This window comes from Sycon ciliatum, chromosome 11, assembly GCF_964019385.1.
Source record: "Sycon ciliatum chromosome 11, ocSycCili1.1, whole genome shotgun sequence".
In the NCBI taxonomy this organism is placed as follows: domain Eukaryota; kingdom Metazoa; phylum Porifera; class Calcarea; order Leucosolenida; family Sycettidae; genus Sycon; species Sycon ciliatum.
The window spans coordinates 181,137-195,623 of NC_088653.1; the positions used below are offsets into that span (position 1 = coordinate 181,137).

Sequence of the window (14,487 nt, forward strand, 5' to 3'; positions counted from 1 at the left end):
CAAATGGATGAGCAGGGTTGACACGCTCAGCAGGTAGAGGCGCCATCAAAGGAAGACGATACAGTGGTGAGTCTCAACGAAGGCACACAAGACATAACGTCAGTTCATAGCGAAGAGCCTGCCGACCATGACGAACCCAGAAGTTGAGGCGAAGCTGTGCGAGGATGTGGCTTGGACCAGCATGCAGCAGGCGGACATGGATGTCGAGAATGATCACGTCCATGCCGCTTCTGTCTCCGCTACTCCCGTTTTATACACGCTTCCTGCTGCTGTGACCGTCCCTGTAAATGGCTCACTTAGTCAACTGAGGAATAATCGTCTCTTTATTAGTAAAGAAGCAGTTTCATACAGTAAGTAGAATAACAGGTGCCAAGGTTAGCCATGAACAGTAAGTGCTAGAAGTTGCACAAGGTGTGCAACTGATAGGCGCGCACAAGCTGTGCAGTGATTGTAACAGTATAGACTTGATTGATTGGAGAATTCGTCGAATGATGTTCAAACCAGAGGTTATAAAGCAAAAGAAAGGTGAGAACCGCAGGAGTGAGAATAGTAGGAACACAAGGTGTTACCATAAGACAAGCAAGAAGTGTCAAGGTAAAACTATTACACTCTCCCGGCCCCATAGGAAGCCCAAGGTTCTATTAGATAACACAATCCAGTTAGGAGATGCAATTGTGGAAAGGGGAATATTAAATAATCACTCATGCACATGCATAACCACATTGAAGTGTAATCCAACTCAACTTCATCACTCTCACAAGGAGATGACGCAAAACTATATCAGTCTATAACATAATTATTAACTATCTCAGTAAGAGATGCATATGGCTCAGCCCAGTTAGATCAAGGCTGCTGTCGTTGTGAGGCTAGATAGTTCTGCAGCGGTTTAATATTCCGACCAGACTCATCACATAGGTTGCCAGCGGGCTCCCACGTAGCTTCGCTGCTGGGGTAACCCTTCCAATGCACCAGGAAGTGTTGCTCACCACTGCGGTGTCGGTGATTCAAAACGGCTTCGACAACATAGCGTGTGTGTCCATCTAGATCTGTGAAGGGCGGAGGCGGGGGTTGGTGTCTTCCAGGAATCGTGTTCTCTTCGTAGCGTTTAAGAGCAGTGACATTAAACACGGGATGGCAGCGAAGTTCACGGGGTAGTTCCAAGCGAAAAGCATTCGCTCCTAACTTAGCCTGGATACAATACGGACCAAACCACTTGGGTTGCAACTTCCGAGAGGGCTGGCCACGAGCTTCCGGGGTCAGTAGAAAGTCTCTGTAGACAAGAACGCTATCACCAACCTTCAAATCACTGGGCGTTCTCGTCTGGTCTGCGTATAGAGCTTGCCTTGCCTGGGCGTCGAGCATAGCATCTCGAGCTATCCTTAGTGCGGCTTCCTGCTCATGAAGCCAATCGACCGAATCACTCCTTTCCCCTCCCGTAAGAATGAATTCGGGCGGGGACTTAGGGTCAAACCCATAGTTCAGATAGAACGGTGTATTAGCTACAGATGACTGTTGTGAACTATTTATTGCAAACTCGCAGAGTGGTAGAAGCGAATCCCAATTGTCCTGTCTCAAGTTCACAAATGCTCTTAGAACATCTCCCACTTGCCGGTTAACTCTCTCTGTCAAACCATCCGTTTGAGGGTGGTTAGCAGTGCTGAATGCCAATTTAGTTCCTAGCTGAGAGAATACTTCTTTGAAAAAAGCTGCAGTGAATCGTGGATCGCGATCGGAAACAATGGTTGAGCTCAGCCCGTGCAGACGAAACACGTTTTGAATGTACAGTTGAGCGCTGCCCTTAGCATCAATCTTCGAGTTTGTTGGAACAAGATGTACGCATTTCGTAAGTCGGTCCACAAAGGTGTAAATTGCGTCGAAGCCACGAGAAGTAAGGGGCAATCCAACAATAAAATCCATTGAGATATCCTGCCAAGGACTATTAGGTATTGGAAGTGACTGGAGAAGCCCTGTTCGTGGCTGACCTCCCTTCGTTCGCTGGCAGAGATCACAGGTTTTGACAAATCTCTTGATATCGAGACCCATTCGGGGCCAGTAGAAAAAACGTGCTAGGCGGAAGTACGTTCGATCACGACCCGGGTGGCCAGCCGTTGCACACTCATGGTGTTCTTGAATGAGCTTTAACCGGACACCGCACTGTGGTATGCACAACCGGTTATTGGGGGATGCCTTGAGGTACAAGCGATCAGTGGATTCGTCCCAATAATAGCGATCATGCAAATTATCTCGGAGAGAATGCTTCAATCTTTCTATGATGGGAGTTAGCTCTTTGTCTCTCTGGTAGGCATCTGATATTGTATTGGACACGTCATCATTCATTGCTAAAGCATACTCAATAGCATTCAAACGTGGTACTGCATTCTCCACGAGGTTACTCTCATGGAGATCTGGGCGACGCGAAAGGGGATCTGCAGGGTTCTCTCTGCCGGGTCTGTGACGGACTGTGTAGTTATAGTCAGCTAGGAATTCAACCCATCGCGCCTCTCTCTTTGTAATGCTTGGTTTTGTTTTCAGATAAACTACCGCCATGTTGTCTGTAATGACCTCAAAGTGTTGAAAGAGGTAGATGCGCCAGGTCTTTAGCGCAAACACTACGGCCAATGTTTCTCTTTCTGTAGCTGTATAATTCTGTTCCGCAGCAGACAATTTTCGGCTAGCATAAGCCACTGGATGCCAGGCATCTTCCTCTAGTTCTTGGAGAAGAACACATCCCAAGGCGAAATCGCTTGCATCTGTTACCACTCTGAATGGTCGGTTCACATCAGCCAGCCGCAATAGGGGCGCATTCAACAAGGCATGCTTTAGCGATTCAAAGGCATGTTGCCGAGAGCTGTTCCACTCGAATCGTGCATGTTTTCTCGTTATCTCCTCTAAGTTCTTAGAGAGCGATGAGTATTGATCTATGAATCGCCTAAAATAATTCGTAAATCCAAGAAATTGCCTCACCTCTGTGACGGAAGTCGGAGCGGGCCAGACCTTTACTGCGGCAATCTTGTCTGGGTCAGGGGCGATGTGCAGTCCATCAATGCAATGTCCCAGGAACCGCACACTCTCCACGCCAAATTCACATTTTGACCGTTTGCAAAATAACTGGTTGTCCCGGAGCACGCTCAATACCGACCGGACATGCTGCATATGCTCCGACCACGTTTTGCTGAAGATGAGTATGTCATCTAGGAACACGACTACGAACTCCCTCAGATATGGTTGAAGAATCGTATTCATCATGGATTGAAATGTTGCCGGTGCATTGGTGAGACCAAATCCCTTGACCCTAAATTGGTAATGCCCAAAGCGAGTGTTAATCGCGGTTTTGGGCACGTCCTCAGCTTGAATGCGAATCTGATTATACCCTGATCGGAGGTCTAGTTTCGTGAAGTACCTAGCGCCCTGTACGGTATCGAATAAATCATCCACATTGGGCAAGCACGCCTTGTTCTTAACAGTTATCTTGTTTAGCTCCCTCCAATCGCAGACCATGCGTAACGAACCATCAGCTTTCTTGACAAAAAACACCGGTGCACCAAAGGGGGACTTACTTGGTTCTACGAAACCCTTTTTCAAGAGTTCTGTGAGCTGTTTCTTCAATTCCTCCATTTCTGGCCTGGGCAGGCGATAGGCAGGTCGCGATGGGGGTGATGAGCCTTCCTCCAGGCGGATTTCGTGGTCTACAGACCTCTCTGGTGGGAGTCTAGCTGGCAGATCATCCGGGAAAAGATCGTCATAGTCACGGAACATGGCCTTGAGATCTGGGTGCTCGTTCTGAGTGGATTTGTCGGCAGGTTCCTTGCCAATGCCGTCTTCTACGCTGACCCACGCCAGAACACCTTCGTCTCCACTCCTAAGGGCATGCCTAGCCTGACGACCAGATATGAACATCGCCTCCACAGGAGCGGTCGGTTCGCTTTGACTGGGCGACGCACAAGGCAAACCATTCGAGTTCAACCTGACTTCATTCGTCCGGAAGTTTATGTCTGGGTTGTTACGCGTTAACCAAGGTTTCCCCAATATAGCGTCGTAGCGATGAAGGGGGAACACCGTGAAGGTTTGGTTATCGCTGAAGTCGCCTACGATAACCTTCAATTCATGGGTCGTCTCCATGGGAAACGAGCTTGATGCTCCATCAGCCAGCGTGACATTCAGGTTTTCCGAGCCAATTTCGGTTGGCAGGTTAACTCTCCTGGCAAACTGTTCGGCAATGAAATCATGGGTCGAGCCCGAATCTATTAACATAAGCGCGCGACGACCGTTGATTTTGCCTTCTACACGCAGGAGCTCATGTTCCGTTTCCACATTGACGCTGGTAACCTGGGCCTCAATAGTTGGTGTAACATCTCGCTTGAAATTGGCTTCGGAGCATTCAGCATCATCGTCAACATCCTCCACAGCGAGGCTACTGAATCGGTTACGGGTAGAGACGGAGCACACACTACACGCAGGTGATGCCTTTTCTTGCTGCGTCAGTAATCGCATCGGCCTTACTGACGTCCACCGTTTGGGTGATCTCGATGCTGCGGGCAATTCTGGGCCATATGGCCTGGTCGACGACATGCGAAGCAGCCCCCCTGGGCTCGTAATGTCTCACGTTCTTCGGGGCTTAGTTTTGTTAGCTTTTTGCTACCTGATGGTGGTGCGAATCCCGGCGCGGTCGCCAGTGGTGGTCTGCGCTGAAATCGGCTGTCTGAGGCGACTGCTAGCGCTGACTGAACGGCGGCTGACAGTGTAGTGGGGTGTTCCTTCACTACCAAGGTCCGCATGTTACCGTGCAGGCCGTTGACAAATAGCAAGGCTCTGGAGAGTTCGTCAAGTTCCGGCACCTGTAAACTTAGCCGAGAAAACTCCGTTACGTACGATTCAATTGACCCACGCTGTTGGATAGAGAACATATCCAACCGCACTCTTTCCCCATCATAGTGCGGGCCATACACTCGCGCTAGGGCGCTTTTCAAAGAATGCCAATCCGAAAATTGCTCACCTGCTTCCAGGGAAGAAATTAGCCAAAGACGCGCATTCCCAGCGAGGTAGCTAGCCGCAAAGTTAACTTGGCTCTCCGGGTCACCTTGAGGTGAGCACTTCAAGGCTAACTCGACCGTAAATACCCATTCTTTGAACTCGGAAGGGTTGCCATGGAAAACATTCGGTTCTCTGGTAACGCGTTTGACGCTCGGGCTTGTCTGGGAGAGAGAACGCGATCGACACGGGGCTAGATCCGGAGGACTTGAGCTTGGTGTAGCAGTTAATTGATGTCGTCCAACTGTAGCAGCCACGTTGTCCCGAGCGCGGCGGATCTCACGGAAAGCGGCGTATAGCAGAGCAGTAGCGGCCAGGAGCACAAGGCACGTCAAAGGGCAAACGATGATCTCAACCATCCTCAAGCTACCAGTGTAACAGTATAGACTTGATTGATTGGAGAATTCGTCGAATGATGTTCAAACCAGAGGTTATAAAGCAAAAGAAAGGTGAGAACCGCAGGAGTGAGAATAGTAGGAACACAAGGTGTTACCATAAGACAAGCAAGAAGTGTCAAGGTAAAACTATTACAGTGATAGGCGCGTACATAGGTGTGCAGTGATAGGCGCGTACATAGGTGTGCAGTGATAGGCGCGTACGTAGGTGTGCAGTGATAGGCGCGTACATAGGTGTGCAGTGATAGGCGCGTACATAGGTGTGCAGAAGGTGTGACGGTTACACCATCCCCCTCATCTCGATTGTGCAAAACACAATAGAATGAAATACTTAAGAACACAAGTGGAGCAATGCTTCTTCCGGACTCGTCCTTGAGAAAATTCTCTGGCTCCCAGGTTGTCTCGTCATAACCCTTCCACTTAACCAAAACTCGGGTGTGCCTTTGCATACTCGGTGATCCAAGATTTCCTCCACAATGTACCCTGTGTTGCCGTCCGAATCAGTTGTAGGCGCCTGAGGCGGCTGGCGGCGCCCAGGAATTGCTTTCACTTCGTATGGTTTCAGCGCGGTCACATTGAACACACAGTGGCAGCGTAAGGTTGTCAGCAGGTTTAGGCAAAATGCATTGTCATTACCTGACTGGGTGAGATGAGACCCATTAGCTGACGGGGTGACTCCGTGACTGGGTAGCTGGGTAGTTGGGTAACTGGGTGACTGGGCGACTCTGGGTGACTCGGTGACTCTGGGTTACTGGGTGACTCTGGGTAACTGGGTGACTGGGTAACTGGGGGACTGGGTAACTGGGCAACTGGGTAACTGGGCAACTGGGTAACTGGGTGACTGGGCAACTGGGCAACTGGGTAACTGGGCAACTGGGTGACTGGGTTACTAGTGGACTCTCGACTCTGGATAACTGGGTGACTCTGGTCAACTGGGTGACTCTGGGTACCTGGATGACTCTGGGTAACTGGGTGACTCTGGGTAACTGGGTTACTCTGGGTAACTGGGTGACTCTGGGTAACTTGGTGACTCTGAGTACTCTTGAACTAGGTGACTCTGGGTAACTGGGTGACTCTGGGTAACTTTTTTTAAACAATGCCACACAATATTGTGGAAAGGTCACAACACTAAGAGACAAGATCAAAAGGAAAGCTTTACAACAATATTAATAAAACGTAGCCTGTAAAATGTAAAGAGTCACTGAGTACAGTTTAATTCAATATCCACGTCCAGTATTTATAATAAAAATAATTTGCTGCAATTTATAGATTCTCACATGCGAGCAACCTGGGCCTCAGCAACAACCAGCTCAGCAGACTCCGGATGCCGAAACGATCGCTCACGGAAAAGACCCCGTGAACCCCGCAAACACATGATGCATGATCGCAACAGGGCAAATGAGAGACGGCATCTGATGTAAGATACTACGTGGGAGTACTGCTCCTTCCTCCTTTCCGCTCTCAATTTCCGCTCCCATGCCACCACTTGCCGACAGCACAACAGACATGAACGTCGCATGCTCTACCTCTCTCACTCTCTCTTCATAGCATCGTCGCTTTTCCTTTTCATGGCGCCGATAGACAGTGGTGTGTGTTGCAGATCGATTTAAGCGTGCATGAGGAATAAAAATCCGTATATCAAGTAAATTACGCTCAAAACGACTGCCCCACAAACCACTGACCGCTACATCAAGCCGCGCATGCTCCTCCACAATAGCAGACCTGTATCTCATTCTCTCTTCAGTGAGTGGCTGCAGCAGTGGCTCGATGGAGACATTGTGACAGGTCTCTTGAAGGAGAGAGGCTGTCACATCCCGGATCTCATTATGGCGGATAAGGGTAAAGCCACCAAGGGGACATGACAAGGCATGGTCAATACCACTGTCCCGTCCACAAGAGCAATGAGTTGGTAACCTAGGCGGCATCCAACCATAACGGAGCTACAAGCCGTCCATGAACTCAGCTTTGCTCAGTGAAAAGCCATACTTTTTCAATGGACAGCAAGTCAGCTAATTCGAGGTGCCAGGTTCATGGGCGAGGACAATGGTGTGTCGCAAGGCGTCCGACGCATCATTGCTGATACGCTGTGCCGACTCCGCCTGGCTATGACGTACTTCCTTCTTCCTCTTCGGCTTCTCCCGCTGGAGGCCAATCAGAGAATTCCCAATATCAGAAACGCGATCCACGATACGCCGGGAGAGAGATGCTGTGATGGCGACAGACGACTCATCCTGGGAGCACAAAGTCATCGGGCTGACCAGGCCCAGGCCACCTAAACGACAGGGCATTGCGAGTACTTCTCTCAACACTGTGCCAGGCGGTGGCCGACCCGTCATTGCTGGTATAAGCTTCGTGCTTATCACGTCTTCCAGTGGCTGGAACTGGGACGGAGAAACAGACTGATCGCGACATAGGAAAGCCCAGCGACTTCTCAAGCCCGAGACATATGCATAATATGCTGCCTGGGGCTGCGAGCGAGCGAAATCAGCCAATTGAGTTAGCTCTTCAGCCCACTCCTGGGCCTTAGTCAATACAAAGTTCTCCTTGAAGTCAGCTGAGCCGATGGCTGCCCCCAGGTACCGAGCTCCATCACACGTAATGATGACACTGGTGTCGCTGGACAGCTCAACTGCCTCACGAGACCAACGCTCCTTCACCACCAGAATCGATTTTGATGTATTTGGGAAATATCCATAAGCTGGGCCATCACTTGCCAAGATGTCCCACCAACGACGGAGCCTACGCAACACACTCACCGCTGCGGAATCATCTGCAAACCAAGACTGGATAGTCCCGGCTTGTTCAGCTTTGTGCACGAGAGGCATCATGTATGCCCACCTCCACCCCGCAGTCCTGACCGGCGCACAGCTGGGAGCAGCCAACAACCTGCTGAACCGCAGGGCCCACAATGGACACAATTGCTTTCCCCACAATGCGACGAACAACCTCGCCGATGCCAATTGGTCTGACACCGGGCCGCTTGTCCAAGGGCAGCAAGCGACATGCACTGAACGCCATCAATGCACCAGCATCAATATGCTCAGTGGCCACTCTAATGGCACAAGAAACAAGCGCATCACACAACCCATCCGAAGGGTCCGTGAAACTGGAGCACATATGACGCCAGGCCTCAGCATCCACACCGCTGGGTCCCGCTGCACCCTGTGTGCCTAGCGCTGCCTGTCGGATAGCACGGCGCCCCAGCGAAGCAAAATAGATGGGATGCGGAGGAGGAGGCGGCTGTCCCGCTATCAGAGCCTCGTCGCACACGGACTTAGCCTCATAATGCTTCTGCTTCAATATATCGATTACTGGAACACCGTCAATTCCATCACTGATGCTGTGCACTCCACCACCACGATCAGCACCACGATCAGCACCACGATCAGCACCACGATCAGCACCACGATCAGCACCACGATCAGCACCACGATCAGCACCACGATCAGCACCACGATCACCACCACGATCAGCACCACGATCACCACCACGATCAGCACCACGATCAGCACCACGATCAGCACCACGATCACCACCACGATCAGCACCACGATCAGCACCACGATCAGCACCACGATCAGCACCACGATCAGCACCACGATCAGCACCACGATCAGCACCACGATCACCACCACGATCAGCACCATGATCAGCACCACGATCACCACCACGATCAGCACCACGATCACCACCACGATCAGCACCACGATCAGCACCATGATCACCAGCACGATCACCACCACGATCAGCACCACGATCACCACCACGATCAGCACCACGATCACCACCACGATCAGCACCACGATCAGCACCACGATCACCACCACGATCACCACCACGATCAGCACCACGATCACCACCACGATCAGCACCACGATCAGCACCACGATCACCACCACGATCACCACCACGATCAGCACCACGATCAGCACCACGATCAGCACCACGATCACCACCACGATCACCACCACGATCAGCACCACGATCAGCACCACGATCAGCACCACGATCACCACCACGATCAGCACCACGATCAGCACCACGATCACCACCACGATCACCACCACGATCAGCACCACGATCAGCACCACGATCAGCACCACGATCACCACCACGATCAGCACCACGATCACCACCACGATCAGCACCACGATCAGCACCACGATCAGCACCACGATCACCACCACGATCAGCACCACGATCACCACCACGATCAGCACCACGATCAGCACCACGATCACCACCACGATCACCACCACGATCAGCACCACGATCAGCACCACGATCAGCACCACGATCAGCACCACGATCACCACCACGATCACCACCACGATCAGCACCAAGGCATCGCAGAGCAGCCGATAGCCTCCCAGATGAAACACAATCCGCAAACTCTCGTGCAAGATCATCAGGACGACCTCGACCCCTTGTACTGGACTTCGCTCGGAGATTGTGGATGGTCTCTGTTTCCAACAATAATTCATTAATCCGACCATGAAACCACTGGTTCAAACGCCTGTCCAGGAGCTTGGCATGAGCAGGAGGATCACTGCGCGGACCCTGCAGCATCAGCATCTGAAATACTGCTGCCACCATCATCGCGCTGTCAGCGTATGATCCTGCATCACCAAAACAGTTGAAATAAGTAGATATAGTTGTTATAAATCTCCGGCCAACATTTCCGCGAGGCACTTGAAATGCATTCGGAGCAAGATGCACACAATTGTCATATGCTGTGGAAAGAGCCGTCATAGTCTCAGATGCCGTCAAATTCCCCACACAAAACGTTTCACGAGGGGCTGTCACATGGCCGCAGTCATCCACACCAGGGACAAGGGTCGATCTTGAACATGTTCCTCTGGAGAAGACTCTGCCAATGGCTGAGCACAATGAACCGCACCACCATCACGCGCAATTGATGCACATGACGAAGCAGCACAAACGCCATGGACAGCATCAAGGTCGTTACTGTCAGGAACCAATGTGACAGGGACGCTGGCACGCAAAGGTCCAGCCATGGAATAGCAACGAGAAACAACAGCCCCTGACACTGTTGAAAGGTCATCATCACCCACATGTGCACTCTCATCAGCAGCTGCCATCCGAAAAACAGCATTATGGGTATGGCTCGAGTTACCAACACCGCCGGTATTGGACAATACCACGTGGTTCACTGGAAACAGAGGACCCACATCGCCGTCCAGCAAGATTAACGAGATGTTGTGAGGATTCCGACATTTCTCACTCACGCCAGATTTGCAATCCAAACAAGCCCGACCATCATGTTTACATTTGCATTGCCGGCACTAATCAAATCCATTCTGTTCCTGATGCCTCGTCGCGTCTCTGGTGGTAACAGTTTGGCATGGAAGTTTAACCTCATAGTGCATTGGCGCATGGGCCTCCGTGCTCCCCTCCTGTAATGTGCTAGAATCAACACCATAATCATTTGGCATGTACCCTCACTTCGTAGAGCACAACAGCGCGCTCTTCTTCTCCGTGATGTGCACAGTTGCACCTTCTCTCCCCCTCTGTATAGAGGTGACATAACTTGCATCATTATTTTATTTTTTTGGCGCTACACTCTGTGTAACGCCGTTCACAGAGCACAATGCGCGCTGCCTTCTCCTCTGTGATGTGCTAGTTGCGCCTTTTCTCTCTCTCTGTCCCCCCGTTTCTGCATACTAGGTGACATAATTCGCATCTTTTTTGGCGCTACACTCTGCCTCTATATACTGCTCTTGTGTGGCTTCTACGGTATTCATTGTTATTACCTGACAATGGCCAAGTGCCGAAACGTTGTAAAAATAACGGAACTGGTTCGGATGTGATGTGCAGCGGTATGGGAATGGGTGTGTCCACCTGAATTCTTTTCCAACATATACAGTTAGGAAAAAGTAGTTGTCCTCGTGACGTGTGGTCACTCGTTCCTGACACTTACGAGAATCAGAGGCTTCATAACAAAGCATTTTACACACAGCGTCGACAACTCCAGCAGTACTCTATATACACACAGGTATAATCTCTATTCTCTGCGTTCAGTGGTGCAGTTGAGAATACTTACAGTACTCGGAGGTTTGTTAGACCAGAGAACACACCGTCACTTAAATTCTGGATCTGATTATTCCCCAAAAGTCTACAAACGACAAAGCACAAAGACAATTTTGTTCTTGCTTAGTTTCGGGTAGTGCACAAAACACCGAGTCTAGGGTATAGTGGTTCAAATATATCAGGCCGAAACATGACCCTGGTTTAGGAATAACCTAGACTCTTAACCACAACATGATTCATATGCAACTTGGTTAGGTTGCACAGTTCACATATACCACTGTAACATAATTATAGTTTCCGTCGTTTTTCTCTCCATTGTCAAGCATGAGGTTTGTTGCAAAGCTAAGAAAACGCAATTTCTGAAGTTACTTTATTTGACACTGCAGAAAAATAACTAACCACACAAGCATGAAAAATATACTGGCTTGAATTGAACAAATTGCGTGAGAACTGAATATGACGTTAAACAGTATACCTAAACGGGGACTTCCCCAGGGACTCATAGAGTCATAGTCGTTGGTGGATAATGGCGGTAGATAAGGTACAAAAAACCCGTTTTTTATCGTTCGTGTAGTTAATATTTTGTTATGTTGGCAACCGCCATCTTTGTTACATACATGAAGAAATAGAGCAGAAATAATGGAAGTGCGTGCTATAAGGTTGAAGGTTCTGGAAATGTCAATGCTTTTCAAGTAGAATCTGTCATTGTTTAAGAGAGCATGTCTGAGAATACCAAAGTATGTGTGCAAGTGGATCTCTCCGATTTCGCTCAAAATTTGCAGGTAGGTTCCCTTTGGGGTGTGGATCGATTATGCAAAGCCCTTGAAAAAGTTTCTGAAGGGAACCTTGAAATTTGCATACCCCTCAAAAATGGCCGAAATATCACATTATTTATGGGTCTAGAAACGAGTCACGCCACAGCGTATACGAACAAGCTATGAACAAAACTCCATCAAGCCAACAGTGCCTCACCTTAGAACAGTTCCTGGAGCAGTACCGCTTAGCCACGCCAGCATCCCAGAAGACGAGGTCCATCACCCCCTGACGCCACAAATGATCGTCTTGAAAATAGCCAATTTACAAGCGCTGGCAGAACAGCCAGCTACGTCCTCAATTGGCCAGAACTATACACCGGCAGATAGTAGAACACCTCTTCTAGCGCTGAGGACATGTCCCCCATCTTCCTTTTGGGGTTTTCTTGAAATAAACTTTTTTGAATTTTTCCACTCGGCCATGCTGAAATACGGCCAAAGTCATACCTGCGCAGGAAAGCTCGCTACTCCGCGACGTCTCCTCAGCAATTTCTACTCCAACACTACTCCCAAGGCCGCAGAACAAAGTGTAGTGTTGACTCTGACAAGGAAAAGCAGCGGTGATCACTTGTCACTCCAAACGACAAGCTTCTCCTTGCGCCACCAATAATTTTTTGTGCGACTGTTGCTGCAAAAGTGACTGAAGGCCTGAGCGCAGTTTTTGAATTTTATTGCAAGATGCACGGTGAGATCGCGTGCTCTGTGACGTAGGATGACGCTTCCTGCATCACGTTACGCGGCCATCGATCGCGAATGTGCCAGGAACGCTACTCGGAACAGACCATGATGGCAGAGGTAAGATGAGCTTCATTTCCTGCTTGAACTGCTGAGAACCCCCACAAACTGTCCTAGGAGTGTTGCAATGGCAGCAAGCCGTTGGAATATGCCCCGTACAGCATGGAGAGTTATTCGTCTTTCACACTTACCTCCTGCAATCCCGAACATAGTCCAACAGTAAAAGTCCCTTGTTTTCATGTCGATGCTCGCCAAAAGCGACTAGCTCGGTCCCTTTGTGTTGACTGGCACACGAGCAGCACTGGCTGCACGCACTTGTCGCGTGAACTGCATGAGAGATTTCTTACGTCATAAAGAATGTGATTTCATCATCATTTCACTGGTCTTCGACCTACATGGTAAGGGAAAGTCCCGGTTCGTAGGCCTACAACACGGTCAGCGTGTTCTTGAGCGCCGTAACAACACAAGTGTGATCACTTCCAGACCAACGGGCGTTCAAGGCGAGTAACAAGCGCACTTGACAAAGGTGACTCTGAAATCGCGTGAGCCGTGGGCCACGGGACTTGGCATTCTTGCGTCACAAGGCACGTGATTTCACCGTGCATCTTGCAATAAAATTCAAAAACTGCGCTCAGGCCTTCAGTCACTTTTGCAGCAACAGTCGCACAAAAAATTATTGGTGGCGCAAGGAGAAGCTTGTCGTTTGGAGTGACAAGTGATCACCGCTGCTTTTCCTTGTCAGAGTCAACACTACACGTTGTTCTGCGGCCTTGGGAGTAGTGTTGGAGTAGAAATTGCTGAGGAGACGTCGCGGAGTGGCGAGCTTTCCTGCGCAGGTATGACTTTGGCCGTATTTCAACATGGTCGAGTGGAAAAATTCAAAAAAGTTTATTTCAAGAAAACCCCAAAAGGAAGATGGGGGACATGTCCTCAGCGCTAGAAGAGGTGTTCTACTATCTGCCGGTGTATAGTTCTGGCCAATTGAGGACGTAGCTGGCTGTTTTGCCAGCGCTTGTAAATTGGCTATTTTCAAGACGATCATTTGTGGCGTCAGGGGGTGATGGACCTCGTCTTCTGGGATGCTGGCGTGGCTAAGCGGTACTGCTCCAGGAACTGTTCTAAGGTGAGGCAATGTTGGCTTGATGGAGTTTTGTTCATAGCTTGTTCGTATACGCTGTGGCGTGACTCGTTTCTAGACCCATAAATAATGTGATATTTCGGCCATTTTTGAGGGGTATGCAAATTTCAAGGTTCCCTTCAGAAACTTTTTCAAGGGCTTTGCATAATCGATCCACACCCCAAAGGGAACCTACCTGCAAATTTTGAGCGAAATCGGAGAGATTCACTTGCACACATACTTTGGTATTCTCAGACATGCTCTCTTAAGAGAATTATCCACAAAGGGCGAATGACTCATGGATTCAATTAGTAATCTAAAGGCCATATCATCTTTGTTCTGCGCTTCC

General features: G+C 49.7%; 1 protein-coding gene across 1 annotated transcript in view; it reads right to left on the minus strand.

Moving 5' to 3' along the window:
• LOC135827294 (slit homolog 2 protein-like) overlaps positions 1–14,487 on the minus strand; it is a 190,935-nt gene that overhangs the window by 129,361 nt on the left and 47,087 nt on the right. The window contains exon 6 of the mRNA XM_065339819.1: positions 11,488–11,559. Coding sequence (XP_065195891.1) covers positions 11,488–11,559 — 72 coding nt within the window. The remainder of the gene's footprint in view (positions 1–11,487; positions 11,560–14,487) is intronic.